Here is a 25,798-nt window from a genome sequence, read left to right as displayed (position 1 = left end):
GGAGAAAAGGGGTTGTTGAAGGAGGGCGTGAAAGCAGAGTCCCTCTCTTTTTTCAGCAAGCCATAGTTAGGTTTAGGCATTACAGTAAAAGTTTTAAGAGTGAATTTCTGTGTCAGGTAAAGAAGTAACCAGAAAGTTAGCACAGTACATTATTTTTAGCTTGGAAAACAGACTAAGGCTAGTGTTGCCTACAAGACTATGCTGGTGCTCTGATGTCTTCTTGAAAAGGGGCTTTGAACTAACATCTTTTCTAAACTGGCTTTCAATGGAGAACTTTCTATATCCAAATATTGTGTGCTTCAAGACCTTCAGGGTGACTCGATTTTTTTCACAGTGTTCTTGCAAACTGCCTTCATTTTTAGTGGAGTACAGTCTTTCCAGAGAAAAGTGCTGAGCACAAAGTTCTTTATTTTAAAGTGTTTTTTCTGCATCTGTGATGCCATGATTATTTTTTTTACTGTTTGTTTCCTTCTTTAGAGTGAAATGACTGAATTCCATCAAAGCAGAGGAGGCTCTACAATGGATGATGAAGAAAACCTAGCTGTGTTAAGGCAGTAAGTATATTTTGATAAGCAAAAAGTGTGGGTTTTCTCCTATTTGGTTCCAGCAAAGCCTGAGTTTGGCTAAGGATTTGATAAAACAAGTATATTTCTCTGAAATAAACCTCAGTGCTTTTTGGAATGCATTGGCTATGCTCTGTGCACAGAGGAAGACATTTCAGTCTGTTTGCAGCATTATTTAGAGTTTGGGTAGTACCAGAGTCTCCCTTCACTGCAGTGAGGTGATGCTGTGGCAGGACATCTACATATTTTCATTTCAGAGATGATACAGTTTTGAGTAATAACCCCCCTGTAAATCTATTGAAGGTTTTGGTCTCCATGCTTTGAAACTTTGTCTTTTTATTGGACTCCTTTTAGTCCCTGTTTTGATGTATGTTACCAAAAAATCACTTCTATTAAAACTGAACAATAAAACATATGTTAAAGAAATTACTTAGTACCACCTGCAATGCATATAGCAGACCTTGCATTTTTACTCATAAACTGGCTACTTATATGTTATGACCTTCTGTTACATCACACAAAATCACAAGGGATGGATTTGGGGAGGAAGAATGATTCAATGCTTGATCATAATGGAAATTAATCTTAAAGCATCATCAAGATATTTAAAGTATGCCCTAAATGCCTCTAATTTAAAATTACCAGTCTAGCTTTATGTCTGTATTTGATAATCCTATGCAACTCCAACTCCAGCTCCCAAAGTAGTTGCAAACACAATGTAACCAGACTTTGTTCATACAATGATAAAACACTGCTGCTTTAATTCAGTTATTACAGCACTGAAACTGCCAGATTTTGTTTTCCTGTTCAAACACATTTTCAAAAATTTTAAAATGTTTTAAAAATACGTATCTCTCAATAAGGACATATAAAGTAATAACAGGAATGTCCATGGAACATCACATTTGCCATTACATGGGAATCATTCTTTTATTGTCTGAAGTAAAGAAGAAACACAGACAAAATTAATGTTGCCTCATTACTTTACATAAGTGAATAAGCTCACCTTAATTATCATTCTTTGTCCACAGGCATGTAATGAATGAACTTATCGAGACTGAACGAGCGTATGTGGAAGAACTTCTCTGTGTTCTTGAGGTAAAGACTAAGTTTCACTGTGGATGTTAGTGAATCTCTTGCATTTCATGGATGCTCTTACATTTTCCTTACCACCATAAAGCCTCTTTTTGTTCTGTCAAGTAATGTGGTCATTATATTTTTTTCTTTTTCATCATATTTTCACAGAGGCAGCAATATGTCATTTTTCTTCTAGAAATAGTCATACAAGTAGGATTTTGCATTAGAAAACATAAATTGATCAGAAAATAAGATGTGCCTTAGTATTTAGGTGGAATCACAGTGAGATTTGTAATGATCGTTAATTCCTGCAAAAGTTCTTTCCAGAGTCTTGGGTCAGTTCCAGGAAGGTCATGAGTCACACGGGAATGTGAATCTGCATCAAGAGACTACTGTGTCAGAGGAGAAAAGTTGTTTCCTACATCTTCCTTAGCGTATCTTTAAGTGATCTTCCACATGTCTTGGGTACAACTGTGGAAACAGAATGCCTTGTAATAAAATCCTCATTTGAAATCATCAAGGAAGCAAAGGTGCTCCTTTGCTCCACACTTGGGAGGCATGATTGCAGCACTGCAGTATTCTTTCTTTCCTCAAGCTGAAGTCTTAAGCTATGGATGTGTCATTTTCCTGTAATCCAATTTGATTGCAGGGAATGATGAAGTTGCAGATAACTGTGGCTGAATAATTTCATCAGGATGAACTAGAGTTGTGACAAGTGGATATTCTTGATGCCCATATCAGTGTTAAGCTCCTAAACAGGAACTGTGTAAAGTTATAGACCAGGACTGATAATTGCTGAATATATACCTTCAAGTAAGAGTAGTGTATGAGGGTTTTGGACTCTGGCCTTGGTTTTGCTAGTTTGTGCTGAGCATCCCACAGCATTTACACCCGGTGCTCAGTCCAGATGCTGGAAGTGTTGATAACACCGGTATGGTCACCTCTGACATGTGATAATAAAACCCAGTTTGGAGTGGGCCTTAAAGATCACTTTATTATCTGCTTTTGTATGCAGTGCATCTGTACAGGTCTATTCATAAAATCAAGACTTGAATAGTTCAAGGATATTTGGTCCTTACTGTTGCTTCTGCTTTCTATTCCTGTGGTATTACTCTTGTTTTCTTTAGAGTGCAGTGCACATCCTGTCTCGCGAGGCCGAGTGTCTTGGTTTTGTGCCACTGTGATGGACACTCCAGTACTCGTGCCAGGCACACCTCTCTGTGTCTCCTTTGCAGTTTGGTATCCCTCTAGCTTGAACTTGGGTGATTGGGAGTGCCAGCAGTAATTCTGGATCAGAGATTTGCTGAGGTATGGTTCAGTGGCAGTCTTCTAGCTTTTGAGTAATTCAAGTTATTAGTCGATAGTTCTGGCTGTCCTCCCATTCCCTTTGTTTCTCCTATTCTATTAATCTTTCAATTTTTCACGTAAAATAAGCTGGCACTCCTTTGTAGAGACAATGTCTACTCTAATTATGTCCTATTTGTTTGCCATGCATTTTATGGCTGCCGAGGATTCTGACAGAAAAAAAGCAAGGTAGCTTCCCAAGACTGATTATTTGGAAACTGCTATACCTTATCCAAGATCAGTTTTTCTTTCATTAATAACCATGATCATCCCACTTTAGTCTGTGAAATTCAGTAATCTTTACTGGGAGAAGAATACTGGTCCATTTTTAGGTATTGAATTCTACTCTTTTTTCCATTTACTTGGATGGTTTTAGAACAGCATTCAAATAAAAGACTAAGTAAGGCCTTAAACATTTTTAAAGTAAGATTAAATAATCTAAGTAAGATTAAATAATCTCTGTGGCTGCATTAAGTAGCTTTCCCTCTCTTTTCTTAAAACACAACTAGTGCATAGGTAGTAAAACGTGAAGGTTTTTATAGTAAATTTTAAATGGTTATCAGCCTAAAGTGAAAAAAATGACGAAAACTTTTTGTCGATGCTTGTATTTCAGGCTTTTGTTCCTTCAAAATTTGCAAGTAATGAACTCTGTCAGGCTTCCTTGGATGTCAGCTAAATTCAATACTCCTTTTTTGTCAGTGCTGGCTGTGCTGTGATGTTCGATATCATCTTGACTTAAAGTGGAAATCATTCTCTTGGTGCAGCTCTTCACCTAAACGGCATGGTGGCTGCAGTAGTTCTTTTCCTGTTAAAAAAAAAAAATTAACTCCATTTTATCTAAATTATTTAAAAAATGTTTAAGGCTGTACAATTTTTCTTCATTTATTTATTCCACCCTCTCTCTTTCAGACTCAGCATTTTCCTACTTGGGGTCAGGGGAAATATGGGAAAGGAACCAATGTTTAACTATTTATGAGCTCCATCATCTTTGCCTATGCCTAAACTGGGGGTTTTTGGGTTCGTTTTGTTTTGGTTTTTTTGGTTTTGGGTTTGGTTTTTTTTTTCTTTTTTTTCTTTTTGTGGTGTTTTAGGAAGAAATATCCAAAGGTATTTAAACGGGCTGATTCTGGGTTCTTTTTAAAAAAGTAGTTCTGTCATATCCAAATGCTAGATTTGTCAGGTTTGCTGACTTTACCAGCTAGTTCTACTTTTTGTAGTTTGGACCGTGTGTCGAAATTAAAAATCTTAATTGTAGGTGCACTTTTGCTTACCTTTTCTTTTACTTATTTAGTTTGTTATAATTTGGTGTGGTTTATTATAATCAGTGTGACTCCATGCAAGCATCATCTTGTGTTTAAAAAAAATAATTAAAAACAAACAAACAAAAACACACAAGAGAGAAAAATCTAAGCCAAATCTAAAGAAGATAGGATCATCTTCCTTCAGTGCCTGTATGCTAAGAAATCTACTTATATTAAGAAATCTGCTTATAATGCAGGTGCTGGATAATTCCTGCCATTTTTCTGGTTGATTTATTGGGAGTGTTTTGTTTGTTTAGGGGTTTTTAATGTTTTGAGAGAATGCAGATCAGTGATGTCAGGGCCAGAGGACAACAGTCCTGGGCTAAAGCCACTTGTGTCCTTTTCTGTGCCAGATCAACAGGCTAGAGAAAGTGTGCTTATATGACAAGTGGAAGATGTGGGAGTCTAAAACTACTCCTTTTGGTACCAAGGCAAATGGGAGTGCCTTAAACAGAATTTTTAGCTGAATGGTTTCTGTTACCTTCAGACATAACTACAGTCAGCTTACTCCTTTCTAAAAATGGCTAAGACAGGCATGAAGGTCTGTATGTGTAATGGAATTGTGGCTCTCAACTCAGATGTTTGAAGTCTTAGCAAAAAGAGTATGAGCTATAATTTGTAAGCAGTATAGATATGTAATGCCTTTACTTGGTGAAAATTATTGCAAACCTTGTTTTATCCTCACTTATCTAGAATCGCAGGACTTACTCAAGTGCCTTTCTAAAGACCCTGTGTATGTCTGAGCAGGGTGATGGAAAAACAGAATTTGTATTCTTTCTTCATGATTAATACTGAGCTCTTTCAAGGGAGAAGTACTGCAAGTAAAGGGAGATAATAATTGCGCCTCTCTCCTGTGTTGCAGGGTTATGCTGCAGAGATGGACAACCCCTTAATGGCTCATCTCATTTCACCAGAATTGCAAAATAAGAAAGATATCTTGTTTGGAAATATGGAAGAAATTTATCACTTTCACAACAGGTGAGGATTTGCATTCTTTACTTTGTATTTTAGTCTGCCTTAGATTGCTAAAAGATCCTTACAAAGTTCTACTTGTCTATATGGCATGTCAACATTGTACTGCATAGAAGAGGAAAAGCAAAATATCTAGAAAAGATGAGCAAAGCTGTGTGAAACTGCATATACGCGGTACAGGTAGAATTTCGCATTGTGGTCATCTTTCTGAAGCAGGATATTTGGATCTGGTTACAAAATAATTAAAGTAGGTTTTATCTGGGTTTCTTTTTTTTATTACTTTTGCTATGGAAAGTGAATTATTATTCTAAATACAAATTATTGACTCTTACATCTGATTGAGGGTAATTAATTTTATATTTCTATAGATGTATTAAATAAGATGTAAAATTAATATATAAAACATATTTATTTTTATATATGAAAATATATATTGAGTGACCTCTCTGAAGTGTTAATCCTTGCTGCTAGAGAGGCATTTCTTCAAAGGATAATATATAAATTCAGAAGAAAGAGAAATTGATTTTTAAGAGAAGTTAAGCATATTAAGTAGCTGTTTCTTATTCAGGCAAAACTAGAATGAGAGTTTTGTAACTGATATTTTTAGTTTGTTTTTTGGGTGGGTTTATTTTTAGTTTTGGGAAGTTTGGGGTTTTGAGTTGTTTGGTGTGTGGTGCTTGGTAGTATTTGGAAGCAAAACCCAAACACTTTAGATGGTGCAAATCCTGCTGCTGAATTAAATTAAATCCCCCTTCCTTCTCCAATCCTGTATTTGATTTCAGTTGCAGCAACAGTAAGCTAAAAGAAACTGATCAGAATATCTGTTTTAATTTTCCATCCCCTATAAAGTACATGAGCTAGAAGAATTATGTTTAGTTTTGTAGCATTACAACTCTTTCCAAAAGCTTAGAAAACTAATTGCAGGACTATGAACATTATAACAACTTTCTTTAATGTGTGCTCTAAGAAAACTTTCTTTTTCATAGAATATTCTTGAGAGAACTAGAAACCTATGTAGAATACCCAGAACTAGTAGGACGGTGCTTTCTGGATCAGGTACGTGTCGCCTTTTGCTGGCACTTCATTCACAAACTTCTTGGGGGCTGTAACATGTGATTGATTCTTACGTAGCAATTACCACCACATCCCCTTTGTTTGTCCTGAACATGTAATAAGTTGAGAATGTAGATGCTACTTGAGAGTAAGAGATATTTTCCCCTGTGCAGCACGATTGATTTCGTTAGAAAAAACTACTATCTCATGAAAAGAAAACTGCTTTTTTAAAGTGGCAGTCAGGAAATCATGAAGAGGAGTCATGCACTGCATTATTTCACATCACGATAAATGATTGGTTTACTTGGTTTGATTTCTTTATTGGATTGTTGTTTTGTTCTTTTCTGTTTTCTTTAAAGAGGACACCTCAACGGAGTACGTCCAAAACATTTTTATTCCAAAAATAGAAAGCTATGACAAAATTGAACTTTTTTAATCAGGGGTGTACTAAACAATGAGTCTCATACTGTATAGTACTGAGTAGTATACTCTTATTTATACTCTTATATACTGTATGGTATAGTATACAGTGTATAAGTATATATACAGTATACTTACTACTCATACTATACACTATACTCTAATATACTGTATATAATGAGTAGTATACTAAAGGCCAAATAAGAATATTTGTATGGAAATCAGACTCTTGCTGTTGCTGCCTCTTGATGTTCTAAAGCTTGGGAGGAGCCATCTCTCTCCATTCTGTTTACTGGCTACATCCATGGAGATGCTGTTTCCTAAAACTGAGTGATGGAGGTCCTTCTGTGCTGATTTCCTACCTGGTCTTTCCTTCATATCCTTGGTTACTACATCATTTTCAACAGTCTTTATTTCCTTTTGCTTTCAGCAAGTGCAGAAGTCATGCTATTTAATTTTTGAAGTAATAAAGGGGAACAAACTGCTTGGTTTACCTTAGTGTGACTCTCAGTGAAAAACACACATTCATTTCATTTCATTTGTGAAATGAAAATAAAGAAAAAAGACAAAGTCTTTTTAAAAAGCTACACAGTGGATCTCATGGCTGGGCACTCATTGAGATATTTTTCATATTGTATTAGAAATATATTTGTAAATGTAACATATGCTTCTTCATAAAGTGTTTAACATTCAACTGAAGCAAAAAGTAACAGGAGTGTTTTATTTTGCAAATTAGTAACCGTTACAAAATCAGTGATTTTGCAATTCTTCGAGGAATCCCAAGCAAAAAAACAATGATTCAACTTTTGGTCATGGTGGATTTTTTCATAGCATTATTGAAAATGAAAAAACTGTTATGAACTTTGTCTGTTAAAGTCACAAGAATTCATTAACTTTTTGCTTGTCTCCCCAATTCCAGATGGAAGACTTCCAGATTTATGAAAAATACTGTCAAAATAAACCTCGATCTGAAAGTTTGTGGAGGCAGTTTTCAGATTCTGTATTCTTCCAGGTATGCTCACTCAAATCCCTAAAATAATGGTGGCTTTGGTTTTGTTGGGGTCTGGGGTTTTTTGTTTGGTTTATTTTTGCTGAATCTTCTCAACAACAAATAGCACAAATACTGATTAGTGTCCTGATGAAATCCAACACTGATTACAGGAATGTCAAAGGAAACTCGACCACAAGCTCAGTTTGGACTCATACTTGCTGAAACCCGTTCAAAGAATAACCAAATACCAATTATTGCTAAAAGTAAGTATTACTAAACAATAATGCTAAGCACATTTTGTGCTTTTCATTTTTTTTTTTTAATTTGAAAGCTGTTTCTCTCATCCTGCTGGAGAGAAACCTGAAAGTTAGTGAACAGATATGTAAATGGAAAATCCCTGTCCATGAGTTTTCAGCTCAGTTCTTTTTTCTTTCAGTCAAAAAACTTACAATAAGCAAATATTACATGGAGACTTCTTGTGTAACTACTTTTGTCCTTAGATTGTGGCTGAAAAGAAGGTGAGAAGTTGATGAGGGGAAACCAGAAGGTCCAAGAAAACTTTGAAACAAAGATGATAGAGTATCCGAAGTACTTCAGTTATAGTCCCCCCACCCCTATTGCAGGAACTTGCTTTGCTGGACTCTAGGAAGTGCACTTGAGAGGGAGCACTGCATGGTGTTTGTACAAAAGATGCTGTTGTGATCACTCAAATATGCTATACTGAGAGAGTGAAATAAGAGCAATATGCTATCTTAAATTTATTTAAATGATTATATAACATTTTGCCATGTTTGAACTAAGAAATATTTCTCACTAAGACATGTTACAATTCTTGTATTTAACAGTAGTTTAAAAATTCACCACAAACCAGATTTACTCTTGAGTAAAACTGAGCTGTTAACAGCCTTTAAAGAATTAATTACATTAATCTTTTGTAAAGAGAGGAGAATTATAAAGGTTTTTGACTGAAAATATCTTAACTTCCTACAGTCGATGAGTAAATTCTTATCTTCATACTGGGAAGTCAGAGGAGTTCCACATGAACTTGCTGCTGTGTTTTATCTGTATCAAATGGGAAGATGCTGCTTCACCAATAATCCCTTTAGAGAAGGGATTCTTTTTTTAATGTGTAGATAATACCCATTGCAGTAAGTTGAAATCTGTTACTAGCATGCCAGACCTTGCCATAATTAAAAGATTAAATTTGACTATGTTTTTAAATTTGTTCACTTCTAAAACGTAACAAATGAAAAAACACTATCTTTTTTTTTAAGGATTGTTGGTTTGGTTTGGGTTTTTTTTTTTTTTTTGCAATTGTGATGAAAAAGATGTTTGCAAAATTAGCCTTGTAAAATTCTTACATACAAGAAAACCTCTAGATGAACGAAATATATTTGGCTAATGAACAGGAGAAATGAGAAGTAAATCTTTAAGATCTACTGAATTCCATCCACTGTTGAATTAACTAGATTGTATGGTATAAAGCTTTACTTTGCTAACTTTAAAATCACAGAATCACAGAATGATTTGGGCTCAAAGGGACCTTAAAGATCATCTCATTCCAACACCCCTGCCTAAAATTCAGTGTTAAAATTTGAACATTCCTAGTTGCTACTGTTTCAAAAGCTAAGTAAGTGTGTTGTCATTCCCTTGCACTCAGGAAATGCTGAAGTACAGTAAGAACTGTGAAGGTGCTGAAGATCTTCAGGAAGCACTAACTTCTATACTGGGCATTCTTAAAGCAGTTAATGACTCTATGCACCAGATAGCCATTACAGGCTATGATGTGAGTAGCAGTATTTTTGCTTACTTTTACCTGTATTTTCATTTCTTTTTTAGATATATGTACAGCATGCCCTATACTCTGTGCTAATAATGAGCAGAGTGTTTTACAAAATATACCTTTTGAAGTTTTCCTGCTATGACTGATATTTTTCTCTGTCTACCTAAGTTTTTCTTTTTTTCTTTGATCTTTGCGTAAAACTACACCCAAAACTTTCAGTTCCCCAAAAAATAACAAAAGCCAAAACAATACATAAGCAGACTTGGAGCAGAGTCTGGGGGGCAAAACCACACAACCAAATGTGTATTGTGCTTCCCTTCTCTCTATGCACAGTTCTCTGTGCCTCTGCTACTGGTACTCTTGACTGTAAAATCCTGCCTGAACAGTGTTGGCCAGTGAAATTTATATGTAAAAATTCAACACTGACTTTGTAGCATTTCCAAATCCAACACAAACACTGATGTGAGAGATTATTGGCAACAACAGACTTCTAAAGACCTGTTCAGAATCTGTATTTTAATCTGATGTTATCTCTGTAGTTACAAATATCACTGGGTTTTTTTGTTCCAGGGAAACCTGAATGAGCTGGGCAAGCTTTTAATGCAGGGATCCTTCAATGTTTGGACAGATCATAAAAAGGGTCACGCAAAGGTGAAAGATTTGGCACGCTTCAAGCCAATGCAGCGACACCTCTTCCTCCATGAGAAAGCAGTGCTGTTCTGTAAAAAGCGGGAAGAAAATGGAGAGGGATATGAGAAAGCACCTTCTTATAGCTACAAACATTCCTTAAATGTAAGACACTGATCAATCCTGATGGTCAAGGTACTGAGGGCTTAGCCTGCAGTAATACAACATTCTGGTTTTATCTGTGCAAACCTGTGTTGCAGCATTGTATTGGGAACTCCACTCTTTCAGACAAACCTGACTGGTGCTGCAGGTCTGTGTTATTTTGTGTTGCTGTCTGTCCAGCTGAATGGCAGTTGCATTAATCACAGAGAAAACATAGGGAAAGGTAATATAAAAATCATGAAGGATTTGGTGGTCTGGATTTTAAAAGTCCTACAAGTCAGTCTCAATCTAATGTACTTAAACCCTTCTTCCCTCCAAGGTAGCCAGGCTGATATAAAGCACTAAATCTCTTGTCTCCAACACGCAGATCACAAATTGTTAGTTATTCTTTTCCTTGTGCAAGAAGCCAGAGGGGGTTTTCCTTTTCAGTAATAAGCTACCAAAGAATACCAGTAGCTGCCTGCTTCTGTTTTTAACATAATTGCAATGCAGTAGGTCAGCTTCTGTTCTCTTTGCTTCCAGATGGCTGCAGTTGGAATAACAGAAAATGTCAAAGGTGATGCAAAAAAATTTGAAATCTGGTATAATGCAAGGGAAGAAGTTTACATTATACAGGTAAATAGCATGGCTCTACTTAAAAAAAAAAAAAAAAAAAAAAAAAAAAAAAAAAAAAAGGAAAAAAAAAAGGAAAAAGGAAAAAAGGGATGCAGGAGTGTAACCCTAAGAAAACCTAAATCATATTTCAATGCAAGGGTCTTCTGGGGGAAAAAATTAACACATCTTGCAATGTCCATAGAGAATACTGTGTACACCATTAGTATAGCTGTCACGGGAGTAGTGGATGGCTTGGGAGATGGGGTTTGGCTGTAGCACATGCACAGCCTCTGCCTCAGCCTGTTCCAGTGGCTACAACCAGTTTCTGCATGGAAACGCTGGAGAGGGAGCTTTGTCTGTCTCTCTTGAATGATTGCTCTGAGGCTATGCTTTGGCATGCAACTATTTGTGTAGTAACTATTCTGCACTTGATGGCTGATTGTATTTATTTTTGGGTAGGCACCAACCCCTGAAGTCAAAGCTACTTGGGTAAATGAAATAAGAAAAGTGCTGACAAGTCAACTGCAGGCATGCAGAGGTAAAATACTTTGGAGAGTCTCTTCTTTTTTTTTTTTTTTTTTTTTTTTTTTCTTTTTTTCTTTTTTTTTTCTTTTTTTTCTTTTAATCTATTTTCTCTTTGATCTTCACATCCTGCCCTGTAGATCTTCCCGGTGTAGAACACAAATAAATTTTAATAGTTCTTTTTCTTTTCTCCATTACAGAAGCTAGTCAGCACAGAACACTAGAACAAACACAGAGCTTACCTCTACCACTACCAGCATCATCTTGTGCAAGGCAAGTATGTTGTCACATCAGCCTGGCTATCTTGTAAATACACTAATACATCTGATTTGCAGGTCATCATTGCTCCTACCCCTTGACACTGGTCCTTGTGATTTAAGGTTTTGGATTAGTTCTCTTCCTACTATAAAGCTGTAAAGCCTGGAGTTTATACATCTCCAGAACTGTTAAACTGAGCAGCAGTGGCATGTGTTCTGCCAGTTGAGAGAGGATGCCACAGAAATGTAATTTTCTGCACCAGCCAAAATCCTGGTGGTATTATGTGTATGCTTGTTGAGCAGCTGATGATATACATTACAGTCCCGATAAGATAAATGTATGGAGCAACCTTCTTCTTCCTTCACTGGTCTTTTCCTTTACTTTTTCTTCCTTTTCCAATGTCATGTTACCTTCTTTTTTTTGTCTTTTTCACAGCAGTATCTTTTCTCTGTCTCTTGTTCTTTTGTTCCAAGTTACTTTCTTTTTTATGCCTAAGTAATGTGTTAATTCCTCCAGTGTCCCAATTTCTGGGTGAAGTTTTTTGGTTTTTTCCCTCTTTCACCATGCCAACCTATATATTCTTCTGTTCCCATCTGTTATTTTGCTCTTGCCCAACACCTCTTTGTCCTCTGCTACTCAGTCTGGGTTTTCATGTGTGTGTATACCTATCCATAAGCCCATGTGCTCATATCCATATGGTGTGTGCTCAAATATCTATTGGTAGCTCTCTGCCCTGTATATTTAATGTATCTATTTATTACTCAGGGAGAATTTCCCAGATACATCGCATTTGTGGAGTGTCTTTCTCTACCCATTCCCAGTTGGAGTAATGATGGGAATCCACAGCAAGGTCCCTCATTTGTTCCTGTGTTAAGAGCTACTGAGAGGCAGAGTTTATTTCTTTATCTTCCTTCTTTTATTCTTAGTACATTCAGGAGGAACATGTTAGCTGCAAGTGAGTGGAAGTTGTCCTGAGCCATCTTTCCAGTAACTCCCACTACTACCATGGTACATGTGATTGCAGTTAGTCAGGAGAGGTGTTTCTCATTCGTGTGTTCTCATGGTCTTTAAATGCACAATCACCAATGACTTTTTCAGTCCTGGAAGCTGCAGTCTGGGAAGTAACAAATAAATGGTTTTCAGCCTATATATCTGTATGCAAGAGCCCATGAGTGGATTGATTGTCTTCATTCTCTTCTAATAAACAGTCCTTCACGAAACCACATCAGAAATACCAAAAAAACGGAGGAGAAAAAAGCTGATCTCTCAAGTCTAGAAGGCTGTGGCACTACAGTAGCACCAAAGTACCCCGAGAAAGGCAAAGGTGAGTTTGCCCATGCATGTTGTGGTCTTTGATTGCAAGGAGCATGCCTGCACCGCAGATGCACAGGCAGATCCACAGCAGAGTAGCCATGGTAGTGCAGGGGAGGCAGCAGGACCCCTGAAGGAGCAGGGCTTCGCTGTTTTCAGCCCTAAGGCACAAAGTGCTGCATCAGCGTGCTGGTCCCATCTGCCCTTAGCTTGGGATGGATTTCTGCACTCCAGGTGTGGTGTGAACAGGCCCAAAGCTATCTTGAATGGATGGCAGCCAAAGGCAGGTGGAAACTATTTGTTACGAGGCCAAAGTCTGCAGTAGGTCTTCTCTTAAAGGTGCCCAGCTTCTCAGGGTTCTCTTTCTTTGAAAAAATTTCTTAGCATTACCTGACCTAAGAGGGATTTTTTTTGTTTGTTTTATTTTGTTTTTTCTCTTTTTTTTTTTTTTTTCCCATCATGGAGATTATTTATTGAACCAGTGGCGGTACAAGCCCTTGCACTGCAAGAACAACCGGACACTTGTGTTGTATCTCGACTTTCAGTTGTCCCTTCCCATCCTAACATGCAGGTTCCCTGGCACAGCTGTAAATGACTTTTTGCCTTGATCTTTTCATGGCCTTCTCCCTTTCTGTGTCTCTCTCTTCCTTTGTAGACAACTCTAGCTCTACCTCAGAATGCTCTGTACTGTCAAAAAAGCGCTTTACGCTGCAGGGCTTTACTAACCTCAAAAGTCAGAAAGGTAACTTAAAAAAAAGGCTAGACTGTTTTCTGTGTGAGGCTGTAATTGAAGCATCACCTTGTACGTGTATGTAGTGTGGTAGGTTTTCAGTGCACACACTAGCTTGCTCTTCCAAGGTCAAGCTAGGTTCCCTAGCCAGTGCCTCTGACAGGGAGATGTCAAGGGAAGCCAGCTCCAGAGTGGGAGGGGGAGATGCAGCTAGGAACAGTGGGGCTGTGGAGATGCAAGAGAAGGAGTGTGGTTTCCAGTGCCTCCAATCTCACTGTCAAGGCCAAGGACGGAGTTTATAGTGCCCCGTTCCTGTAGAAAAACTAGGGGAAGGAATTTGTCTTCTGACCAGATATCTGGCCTGCTTCTAGCTTCAGTGGATCTGCCCCAGATGTACTTGGCAAAAGGGAATCAAGGTGATTCTTTGAAAGTTTTATAGAGGATTTTTCTATCGGCATCCTTGCTAACAAAATTCTCAAAGTATAAATGACTACAGCAGAATGTGTCTGACAATGTTGTTTTGCTGGACAGAAAAATAAGTAAGAATTTCCCTATTCTTCCAGAAATGGTCTTTGCCTCTTTTTTCCTAAAACGGGCAATAAAAGTTTGAGACTTTTCTTGCTTCCTCCTGCCAAGTAATCACGCTGATACAGTCACTTCTTGCTTTGAAGAGCTGTCTTTGAACAGTCTGAATTGCATTAAGTTGATGGCACTTGTTCAACAGCATGGTATTTTTTCCCCCACAAGCATCTTTCCAGAATGCCTGTTTAAAACCCAATTACCTTTGAGTTCTTTCTGGAGAGACTCCAGGGTTGTGTATCTAATGCTATTGAGGTGAGCACTAATGTCCCATGCTTGCCTTGACAGAAACTCCATCTCCTTCTGCTAAAAGCCAGACATTGCCAATGATCCTTCTTACAGGACCAGGTATTGCTGTAGCACTAGATTTACATTAAAATGATTGGTTAATCTGGTAATATTTGTCTGAAATTGAAGTTAATTGTATTCAGTTGATGTCTAATCAATTTAGAAAAGCTTACATATATTTTCATCTATTACTGTAAAATAAATTTGTCACTTTATCTTCAAATAACTACTTGTAAATAGTTAATTCCTTCTGTTGCCATGCACTAGTGACAGCTAAAATTAGATTACAGAAATCCAATTGTTTTCCAGTGTAAACTCAAAGGTATTTAGCATGCAATCCACCTATTCTCTTTTTTCCAGTTCTTCAATATCTCTTTTCTGTGTTTTTTACCTATTCATCCTCCTGCAGCTTCTCCTACCAGTCCTGACAAAAAAGCCAAACGGCACGAAGTAGTGAGTGACCCAACTCCTTTTGGTTCAAGAGGTACAGTGATGCCACATCTTGTACTCCACAAGTACCCACACATCCCTCATGTAAACTGTTACATCAGAGTGCTGAGAATACCTGTATGACGCTGTTGTGTGCAGGAGTATTGACATCAGTTGTGTTTTTCCAAGTGGGTCTATATATACTGGTTTTGATAGCACAACTGTTTTTACCAGCTTGGGGTTTTTTTGGTTTTTTTGTTTTGTTTTGTTTTGTTTTAAGTTTTACCTTGGTTTAAATAAAGTAGCATATGAGTAATTCATTTTTAGAAGACAGAGGGAAAGAGATCTGTTGCTGAAGAAAGAGCATGTGTTTAATGGAATTACAGGGCTGTCCAGCTACTCTGCAACCATGGTTTTCCATGTGTTAGAATCCTTCTGTCACTGGGGCTCTTGTGGAGAGGATTAAACTTCTAAAAAAGAAAAAAAATTCCAAAACTCGGATCACTGTCATGAGGAATTTCCGTTTTAGATCTGCATTTATTACTGCAGACACAGACCTGTTACATCTCTCTTTGGGTGACAGTAGGCAACTTTTACCACCCTGTGGAGCCCAGATGTCTTAACTGAACCCCTTGCAGCAATTTGCCTCCCATCCTTCCAACTCACAGCTAAGCAGAGAATAGGAAAGTATTTCAATTAAACAACCCATTTCTAACCAGCAGGGCTGATGGTGAAAGTTTGAGTACAAATCTCTAGGGCTAATTAACCAGAGTAGCGGAGAGTACAAGGAGAGCAGTCCCCCTCCTCCTGACTCTTACCACCACTATCTCCTTTAGAAAATACTAATCTAAAGGTGGAGCTGTTTCAATTCCTACCATCAGCCCACTCTCCAGGTTTCTGAAGTCTTTGTCTTGTCTGTGGAAATGGTGCAAGCTCAGCTGCTGTGCTGAGGAAACTGCAACACCGTTCACCTTGCTGAGCAGCAGGCAATGTAATCCTGGGATAGACACACACAGAAGCACCACAAGGGTGGATATGAGAGTTACAAGGTTATTCTTCTGCAGCTGGCAGGCAAAGCTCTGAGATCTCCAGGTACCGTGGAAATCCTGAGGGCCCAAAAATGTCTGAAAGAAAAGTGTGTTTTATGGCCTTTTCCTCAGGTGCTGGAATTTTCCAAGGATTTTGCCGTGATCATTGCTGATTTACAGTAAAATGATTGTGTCCTTGGAACAGGCTTATCTGATTTTGTCTCAGAAGCATCTTTACAAAACTGCTAAACCAAGTAAATTAATTTAAAACATCTGCTAACTCCTCCTTCTGTCTTGCACCTTCCGATCTCTTTTCATGCACTTCATCTCTCCTCCTTCCCCAGCTCAAAGAGGGATAAGCAGGGAGATGACCAGACATTTTGGGATGGAACTGCACCAGGTGATGGCCACAGCAGAGCACACGGCCCCCCACTTACTTCCTTTCACTGCTGTATTGCCCTGATTTATGCTGAAGTGAGCTCAAGGAATATGAATTAGTGTCAGAATTACATGTTGTAGGCTGATCATAGCTCTTTTAAGAAACCTGTTAGATTACATCTGAAGAGAAGCAGTTAATGAATTCTTGGTTTTCCTGGCATCGTTATATCTAAAATAATTTCTGAATAACCTTGTCTTTTCTCAGGCCTGCCTACCCTTTTCCTACCTTTCCTGCCTTTATAGGGAGCTCTGATGTAACACATGCACACAGATTGAATGTGCATGCATCATTTCCGTCCTGTAGTTCACTATTAGGAATACAACACAGTGACCGCCTCCCTTCCCAGGAGGAGATGGGCTTTTATATCGACTTGTTAATTGTGGAGTGCCAGCTGGTGTGAGGAGGAGGAGTAGTAACATTGGTATGGCAGGACCAGGCCAGTCTGCTCCTAGCACATCTGCACAATACAAGAATAGAAAGAGGCTGAGGAACAAGAGCTGTTACCCACAATGTACCCAAAACGTATTCAAGCTGTTATGCAGTGAGTATGAGGTTACAGGCACTTAGAGTGATCTCACTGTATATTCTTTTGTGCAACTCATTGGTTCTGTTTCTAATGAGAGCTTGGAACAATTAGGAGAAATCAAGTTTTGTTTTGTTGCACTGTTCTTAGAAATAACAGAAATGGTTTCAGCTGTGTCCAAAAAGCCAACTGTAAGATGTAAGCTTCCAAGGAAATTTTCATGGAATACAGCAGAAATTTATTACTCAGTTTCTTCACAGATAGAAGTTCATTCTTAACCCTGGACAGGGCCAAATGGGTCAGTACTTCCAATCTTGTGCAGGTCACTCAGCAGCATAGGCAAGGTAAAAGTCCCACTCTGTTTGGTGTGCTCCGAGTGTGATTCCTTTCTATGATTTCTTTGGCTTTATTCTGATGCTACTCAGGGTTTTCCTAATGCGCTGGCACGACCAGCTGTGTGACAAATGTCTCAGGAGCAGTGCAAAGCAAAAATGCCATGCAGTGCTATTTAACTAATAGTTACATAAAATGGGAGGTTTGTTCTTCCTTCCATTCTTTTCATTGAGTTTAACTGTTGCTACTATTTGGCTTGAAACAAAAGCTTGCTTACAAATACTTATCTCTTTTATTATGACTTTTTTTCATTATAAGCTCAACACATTTATTAGCAGCTGCTGAACTTGGTGTAAAACATCCTACTAATAAAACCTAATGTCGTTTTATTTGGAAGAGGATTTTGTGCACTCTGGATATGATTCAGCTTTATGAATAAATTGAATGCTTCACCCTGAAAGAGAAAAAGCAATAAATGACAGGCAGGATATTGTTGTTGTGGTGTTTGGTGCAGTGACTTAACACCAAGATAGTTCTGAGTACTTAAATATTCTTGCATCAGCCTGAACCCTCTTAAATAATGGGCTGCCTTGTCAGGTGAAGTACAGAGTGCTTGTAACTTGTGTGGAATTTTTTTGACAGTGCTTAACAGTGTGAAGGAGGCAATGCTATCTATCCCTTATTCCAGCAAGCTAGTTAGGTCACTCTGGGTGACAGCCCTGTGTGTGTGTTCAACCTCTTGCCAAGAAGTGTATGTTCCTGTCTTTTGCTTCCACCCAAGAAAAAAGATCATCTATCCCTCGTTTCTCTTTGTATAATGTATATTCGTTACACAAATACTTTTATATATTTGCTTTTCAAGTTGGAAATTTGCATTCTCTCCATTCATTTCCCTTTATATAAATCCAAAGGGATAAATTCACTGCCATGCATTTCCACAACTCCACTCAGATGGAGGCAGGCCAACTTTTGCCAGCAGTGAATTTCACCCAGTGACTGTAATAACCTCTGTGTCGGTTTTTCTCCTGTTTATGCTGATCACTTATGAGCTCCTGTTTATGATGTATTTCTCCTGTTTATGCTGATCACTTACAAGCTTTTCAGTGGGGAGAACCTTTCTCCCAGTCAGTGGCTCACTGTTGCGAGGTTAACTGTTGGCTGTTCCTTCCCCAAGGCTGGGCCAAACCATCGCATTCTCTCGATGCATCCGAAGAAAATGACGGCTGGTCTAGTGCTGAGGAACCGCTGAATTCATCGGATGCGGAGGAAGAAGGAGGAGGAGGAGGGGGAGGCGAGATGAAGCTGGTAACCAGAAATGCTACCTATGGAGCTAAGCAAATGATACCAGCGCAGTGTGGCGGGATACAGGAATGCTTTTGGAGCTGGCAGGAGGGAAAGTGTCTGCCTTGAAATGCTCAGCTGGGCAAAATTCCCGGGGCAAAGGAGAGGAACTCCTTCTCTTCCATCAGCTGGGTGTTTGTACCTCGGGGAGGTTCCTCTGTGCCTTTGCTCACCTGCAGCCCAGCGAGTTGTGGCTGCTTGTGCCATGATACAGCAATCAAGCGAGGACTTGCTCAGTCACCATGTCAATAGACTTGCACGCAGACACCATGGCGCGGGTTTGCCAGGTTTTCTGTTTCTTTTGGTTTTATTTTCTGTACCCATATGAATTAATGGTTGCAGTGGGAACGTTTTACTGAATGTTTTTCAGGGAATGAGAATTAGTGTATTGAATTTACATGCAATCAATCAGCAGAATTTTAACGCCGCAGTATGTATATTTACACCATCTTCAGCGTGTAGGTACATGAGAAAGAAGGGAAAAGTATTATAATTACATAACAAAAGCTGCAACATACCTTAAAGTACTCAACAGAAATAATCTCTTTTCTTTCCTCTGTGTGCATTTAGACTCCTGGTAAATATACAGTTGTGACTGATTATGACAAAGGAGTTTCTGAAGAATTTACAGTGAAAAGTGGAGATCTAGTTCAACTGATTCGTGAAGGGGAGGATGGACTTTGGTACGCAGATCTGTGTTCGGAAATTTTTATATGCAGAACTGTGTTTAGAAGGCAGATGTTTAGGGCAAAAATTTCAAAGGCATCAGATGGTTAAGTCTGACTTCTAATTTTTTTATATGTTTTTTAGGTTTGTAAAGAACCTGAGCAGTGGTAGAGAAGGTTGGATTCCAGCAAACAATCTGCTGATGCTCATAGGCAACTCAAAATCAGCTCAATCTTTAAGCAGCTCTGGTAGGCTATATATTTTAAATGAGATGATTGTCTTTTTGAAGATTCCTATTATCAAAGAAAGTAATGAAAAAACAACAACTATATAATATTTTCTTGTGGGGTGTTTTTTTTCTCCCTTTCTTTTCCCAGAATCAGGCACTGCCTCCAGCAATTTGAGCACATCATCAAGTTGCAGTGATAGCTGCAATGTCAGTAGCACCAGCTTCTCTGACATTAAGGGCTAATATGAGATGTTCATCCCACCTCCCTGGAAGGAAATCTGGAGATTGTCATTTGCTGCAGAGTTCTGGACATTGGACTTTATTGGAGAACCACCAGTGCTGTGTTGCCAGCTCTGAGTATTTCTAGTGGTGACTTTTACAGGTTCTCTCAGAAGATCCCAATGAGAAGTGCATGGAATGTGAAGCTGTAAATAAAAGTTAAATGATTTGAAATAGGATTTTGTAGAGGTTTCTGCTCTGAAGAGCTGTTAGCAGAAAGGCTGTTTTCTCCTTGACACACAATCAGATTTCTGCAGGACTGTATCTTTTTGTAACAGCCAGAATCTGAATGTGAGCAAACAAAATGTGTTCAATGCTAAAAGCTCATTGTAAACAAATGACACAGCAATCACTGTACAGGACAGGTATGAGGAAAATCCAAGTTTACAATTTCTTCTCCCCAAGAAACCCTTTCTCCAAGGACATACCTCGGTCAGTGAAATGAATGGGACACTTACGGCAACAAGGAAGGAGGTTTGGTCCACCCTTTTCTCTTGGGTTTTCTGGATATTCTTCTGCTTCCTAGAGTCTGGGGTGCAGACATGACCAATTCACTGACCACAACGACATCAAGAGAAACTATTACTTCATCCTTTCCAACATTTTAGTGACATGTGCAATGGAATAGCTCTTTTCTGAGGTATTTTGTTTGGCCTCACAACCAAATTCTTTACCAAGATCACTGTGTTTACATAGCCTTGGCAATTTAGTAGTATCCTTTTCCTTATGCAGGTGCACAACGAAACACAAATGTTATTTTTCACTTTTTTTTTTTTTTAAATGAACAGTAATTGCATGGTTACTTTCAGCTCTCACAACATAGTTACAGGCAGAGGAAACTTCACTATGGGTCAAGAGCCTTCCTTCAAACAGGCCTGTGAGGGCTGGAAAGCCAACATATTTTTAGTCCACAGTGTTTCAGATTAATTCAAAGAGGAAAAAAACCCCAGTGACATAATTTTTCTATAAAAGGGGAACACAGGAGGAAAAGAAAATCACAGAGAAGAGTCAGATTTGTTCTACAGATAAGTATTTTAATTTTTTTTAAAGGAAGAGTGATTCTAAATTTGCCATTTTCAGGGTATGATGTAAGCCAATGTTGTAAATTTTCACTTTGTCAGACGTTCTTCTCACACCATCCTTACAAACAGTACAAAATTAAGTGCATGTATTGAATACTGTATTCATTCCTGTCCATCTCTCAAATATTTTTGCTTAAATGAAAAGAGGTTTTTAACTGATTCCTACACCACATTATTTAAAACTAATGGGGACATGAAGAGCATAACTTTTCAGAAGCACTAAGCACAGCAGATGATGTCAATGGGAACTGCTGTTACTCATTAGACTCACTGACGGCTGAGCCCTGAATTCTGTCTTTATGCCATATCAGAATTTTGTGGTTTAGAGGCTGCAGATTAGAAAACTTAAATGACAAACACTCCTAAGAATGATGCAGAAGAACCCTACCCCAGATGCAATCAAAATGCAGCTGACCATGGTCAGCACAAATTGAAGCACATGTATACACACACATATATTTATGCACATATATGTGTGCATGTATATGCTTGTGTGTATATATCTGCGTGTGTAGATATGTATATATGTGTAGATATGATGTATCAATGTAAAAGATGTATTTATAGTCCTCATGCTGCTGAATGTGTCACTTTACAATTCATAAATAATTAGTTTTCTTGCAGTACTGCAATATAAATGCTGATCATGGTTTTACTTCAGGCATCTTTTTCAACATGGAAATCCTCTGATTTTTTTTTTTTTTTTTTTTTAATTATTCCATATAATACTGTGCTGACCAGGAATATTTAGTCTGCTATTTAACAATGGAATAGCAACAGGAGATTCAGCTTATCTTATGCTCATCTATGTAAGTTATTTTGTAAATTATCTGTAACATAATTTACTTATATATTGCTGTCATTGCTTGGATGAGACTGTTGTTTCATTTCTCACTGTAGCCTCATTTGTGTTATTTCAATGTTTTTTCCACATCATTGCACTTTAATACAACCCATTTCATAATTTCCTTTTTTACTGCTGTTGTGAATTAGAAGTTCAAAGTCAGAGATCTCTGCTGTAATTAATTTGAATAAATTTCAGCGCTTCTTGCTGAAAGCCTTTATATAGACATGCTCTGGGGTTTATTTTGTCTCCCAGTCTTGAGAGGTTTTTATGGCTATCATACTGAAACAGAGAGAGGTTCTAGGATTTGGAACAGAAAACCAGGTCTGCATATTCAAATCCTCAGCCTGCTCATTCTGGCACCATCTCAGAAAAACACCATTTCACCTTTGTGGTCATGCCTCATTTAGAATCATATGCCTGGCACTAGGGAATTAAAGCCTGTCTGCAGGCTGAGGATAAAAAAATGAAAGCCAGTGCCAGGTAGTTGGATTGATTCCCTTTTTCCCCACACACCCTTTTCTGAAAGAGAGCACATCACTGCTGGGTTTTCCCAAAGAAAGCTGCGTATCCATGGATCCTGTGGTAAAAGCAGAGCAAGCTGGGGGTCTGCATCTGGCTACAGCTGGGCGAGAAGCAAGACACCATGTTCACCTTTGCTGCACCTGAAGAGGAACATGCTTGTACATTCACTGACTGATGACTTTAGGGACCACCATGCCATGCCAGGTGAATTTCATACTGACTGGAGTGATTTGGGCTGAGCTATTGGCCATGTGCAATACACAATCCAGTTAGAGTGTTACTAAGACTCATTGCTTTCTGTTTACTCTTGATCTTGTCATCCTAACAGCGCCCTCTGTAATAGGTAGTCTTACTTTTCTGAGCAAAAGGAGGTCCTTCCATTAATATATATTAATTTTTAATTGAACAGTAGTTCATTTTTCTTGGAATTGCTGAAAAAACATAAGCCAAAGCTGAAGCCTGTGCTGGCAAGGAGATTTATAGAGCAGAACTGTAGGGGAGATCTCATGAACTAGAGAGCAAGATCACACAAGAAGGAGAACAAACTAACACAGGGATCTTCTAGGGAAGAAAAGTGTTTGCTCCTCTGGCTGGTGACATGGTTTAAGCCCAAACAGGACATGGCCATGCAGCTGCTCACTCCCTCCCCCCCAGTGGGCTGAGGAACAGAATCAGGAACAAAAAACTTGTGGGTTAAGAACACTTTAATAATTGGAACAAACTTATATATAATAATACTAATGCTAATAAACTAATGATGCTACTACTAGTGAGAGAAAAAGAAAACCAAACAAAAACAACAACAAAAAAAACAAACAAAAAACCAACCAACCAACCAAAAACACCCAAAAAACCCCAACACCCAAACCAAGAAAGGACAAGTAATGACTATACAATTGTTCAGCATCTGATGACCAGTGCCCAGCCCAGACCTGAGCAGCAATCATCCCCTTCCAGTTTATATACTGGGCATGACTTCTAAGAAAGGAATATCCCTTTGGCCAGTTTAGGTTATCTGTCTTTGCCATACATCTTTATGGCTTCTGGTGCAGCTCCTCACTGGCAGAGCATGAAACTCAAAGTCCCTCACTTAGGGTAAGCACTACTGAGCAACAGCCAAAAAGTCAGTGTGTTATCATTATTCTCATACCGAATGCAAAATCCCAGCATTGCCTTGAAAAACAAAATCACCTCTGTCCCAGCTGAAACCAGAACAGTATCCAACCCTTATTCCATACCACTTGTGTCATGCCAGGTCCCACACTTCCAAATACCCCATGACCTTTTCCGTCTTTTGATGCATATACACAGGGATACCATTCTCTAAGTCTATAGGTCATCCTTATAAAAGTCCACTGGATTCATTCAATCCATGACCGCACTCCTTGTCTTTCATAACAATTTTTCAGGGCAGGAAAGAAGGCACATGGTGTTGGATTGTTGCATGTTGAAACCAGTCCTGATTGCATCATCACTGTGCCACCATCAGTTGCATGATATGAAGAGGGGACCTTTCCTTCAAACACCCAATGCAGCACGAGTAACCAGGGTGCCAGGAGGAGCTGTGCTTCAGTACCAATCACTTCCAAAGCCGCTTGAACACCTTCATAAACTGCCAGTAGCACTTCATCAGTTACAGTATGGTGGGCTTTCGGTCCTCTGGAGTTAATGTGACTCCATATTGATCAATTTTGAATCTCTTCTGGTACTTTCTGCCAGAGGCTCCAGGTAGGATGTCTCCCCTGTATGTGGTGTAAAAGCACCTTCTTTACATCTTGCCCTGTTCAGACTGGCTCAAGGACCAGGGCATGAATATCTCTTGCTTGACTTGTCCAAAGGCTTGCTTCTCAGGGCCCCAGTTTAAATAATTCTTCCTGGACACTTGAGCGGGCTGACAATCAGTTTGGAATGTGCATTCTCCAGAAACCTGCAGCACCTAAGAAAGCTCCTATTTCTATCTTGTTAGTTGGTGGAGACATTGCCGTTATTTTATGATCACATCCATTGTGATGTGGCAACATCCTTCTCACTGCTGTACTCCCTAAAGCTGCATCCCCTGTGCAGGTCCCTCGACCTTTACTTTGTTTTATGGCAAAACTGTCGATCAGAACAAGTTAGACTATTTTCTTCCCTTTCTCTAAAACTTCTGCTGTATCTCCCCACACAATGATATCATCAACGTAGTGCAGGTGTTCCAGAGCTTCACCCTGTTCCCCTGCTTCTGGATCCATCCATGGCAGATAGTGGAGCAGTCAATTTCAGGTGTGCTGGACATCCCTCCAAGTAAAATCAGCTGGAGTGTGAGTAGCCCCAATGCTCGTGAATAGAATCTGGGTAGCTTCAGAGCCTGCTGCTGGAGTTTGAATCCGTTTCCTCCTCCTTCGAGCGGCAGTGCTTGTCATGGGGTTTGTGGCTAGTTTATTAACAGTTCCCAGTAGATGGCTCCCGAAATACAAATGGGACAGTGATGCTGAGAGCACACCGGCTTTGTTTCGCAGCGGTTCTTATCAGATCAAAAGCCGATACGAGGAAATACAACAGAGCCCGGGCCCCAAGGGCGACAGACACCAAAGCAGCAACAAATGCTGCAAGTAAGGTATTGCCTAACACAACTCTGAGAACAAGCACAACCACTCTGGTGGCAAAAAAAATCAGCATTGTGAGCAGTGACTATTAAACCAATGCAATGAAGGCTTATAACAAACTTGTTTTAATGCTCTCTGGTCAGATCAGTCATCATCTCAACTTTCCAGGCCCTGCGTTGAGCACTAAGGGGACTGTCGTGGTTTAATCCCAGACACCAACTCATTACCAGGCAGCTGCTCACTCAATGCCAACCTCCCCATGAGATGAGGAGGAGAATCAGGAAAAATGAATTGAAATAAGAACAGCGTAATAATTGAAGCAAAGTAACATAATATTGTTAATAATACAAATGTAATCTTATTAGTAGTATAAAAAGCAGAGACACAGAGAGAGAAAGAAAAAAACCAAGAGGAAACAAGTGATATACAATACTCAGTGATATACAATACTCAGTGATATAAAATTGCTCACCACCCACTCACCAATGCTCATCCTACTTCCAAGCAGTGATCATCCCCTCTCAGCTGAGTCCCCTCACTTTATATACTAAGCATGACATACTATTGTATGGGATATCCATTTGGCCAATTTGGGTCACCTGTCCTGGCCCTGCTCTCTCATTGCTTTTTGTGCAGCTCCACACTGGCAGAGGATGAGGCACTAAAAAGATCCTGACAGGAGAAGCACTGCTCAGCAACAGCTGAAATATCAGTGTGTTATCCTTATCCTCACACTGAATCCAAGCCATAGTGCTGTACAAGCTTCTGAGAAGAAAATTACCTCTATGTCAGCTGAAACCAGGATAGTTGGGTCTAAGACTGCAAGGAAGGGGAATCCTCTGTTAAAAACCCAGCTCTTTAAGCAATGAACAGGCCCAGCTGAAGCTAGTGTGAAATTAGTCACACCACCTGTGTGATGA

The 25,798-nt window shown here is 38.9% G+C and overlaps 1 protein-coding gene across 13 annotated transcripts in view; it reads left to right on the top strand.

Moving 5' to 3' along the window:
- MCF2L (MCF.2 cell line derived transforming sequence like) overlaps window positions 1–21,988 on the top strand; it is a 146,601-nt gene extending 124,613 nt beyond the window's left edge. For 6 of the 13 annotated variants that reach the window (XM_040089980.2, XM_040090005.2, XM_040089988.2 and 3 more), the window contains 18 exons: window positions 478–554; window positions 1,595–1,661; window positions 5,148–5,263; window positions 6,244–6,313; window positions 7,650–7,742; window positions 7,892–7,984; window positions 9,382–9,507; window positions 10,075–10,296; window positions 10,816–10,908; window positions 11,347–11,425; window positions 11,610–11,682; window positions 12,876–12,991; window positions 14,576–14,635; window positions 14,985–15,059; window positions 18,502–18,632; window positions 19,239–19,351; window positions 19,479–19,582; window positions 19,712–21,988. In XM_040089980.2, the coding sequence (XP_039945914.1) occupies window positions 478–554; window positions 1,595–1,661; window positions 5,148–5,263; window positions 6,244–6,313; window positions 7,650–7,742; window positions 7,892–7,984; window positions 9,382–9,507; window positions 10,075–10,296; window positions 10,816–10,908; window positions 11,347–11,425; window positions 11,610–11,682; window positions 12,876–12,991; window positions 14,576–14,635; window positions 14,985–15,059; window positions 18,502–18,632; window positions 19,239–19,351; window positions 19,479–19,582; window positions 19,712–19,806 (1,803 nt within the window). In that variant the 3' untranslated portion in view covers window positions 19,807–21,988. Of the gene's footprint in view, window positions 1–477; window positions 555–1,594; window positions 1,662–5,147; window positions 5,264–6,243; window positions 6,314–7,649; window positions 7,743–7,891; window positions 7,985–9,381; window positions 9,508–10,074; window positions 10,297–10,815; window positions 10,909–11,346; window positions 11,426–11,609; window positions 11,683–12,875; window positions 12,992–13,633; window positions 13,721–14,575; window positions 14,636–14,984; window positions 15,060–18,501; window positions 18,633–19,238; window positions 19,352–19,478; window positions 19,583–19,711 lie in introns of all 13 variants that reach the window. The other 7 variants (XM_058419218.1, XM_040090040.2, XM_058419217.1 and 4 more) reach the window with 3 other exon arrangements.
- The last annotated feature ends 3,810 nt before the right edge of the window (window positions 21,989–25,798 follow it).

This window comes from Hirundo rustica, chromosome 2 (assembly GCF_015227805.2).
Source record: "Hirundo rustica isolate bHirRus1 chromosome 2, bHirRus1.pri.v3, whole genome shotgun sequence".
Lineage (NCBI taxonomy): Eukaryota > Metazoa > Chordata > Aves > Passeriformes > Hirundinidae > Hirundo > Hirundo rustica.
This window is presented reverse-complemented; position numbering and strand designations above follow the sequence as displayed.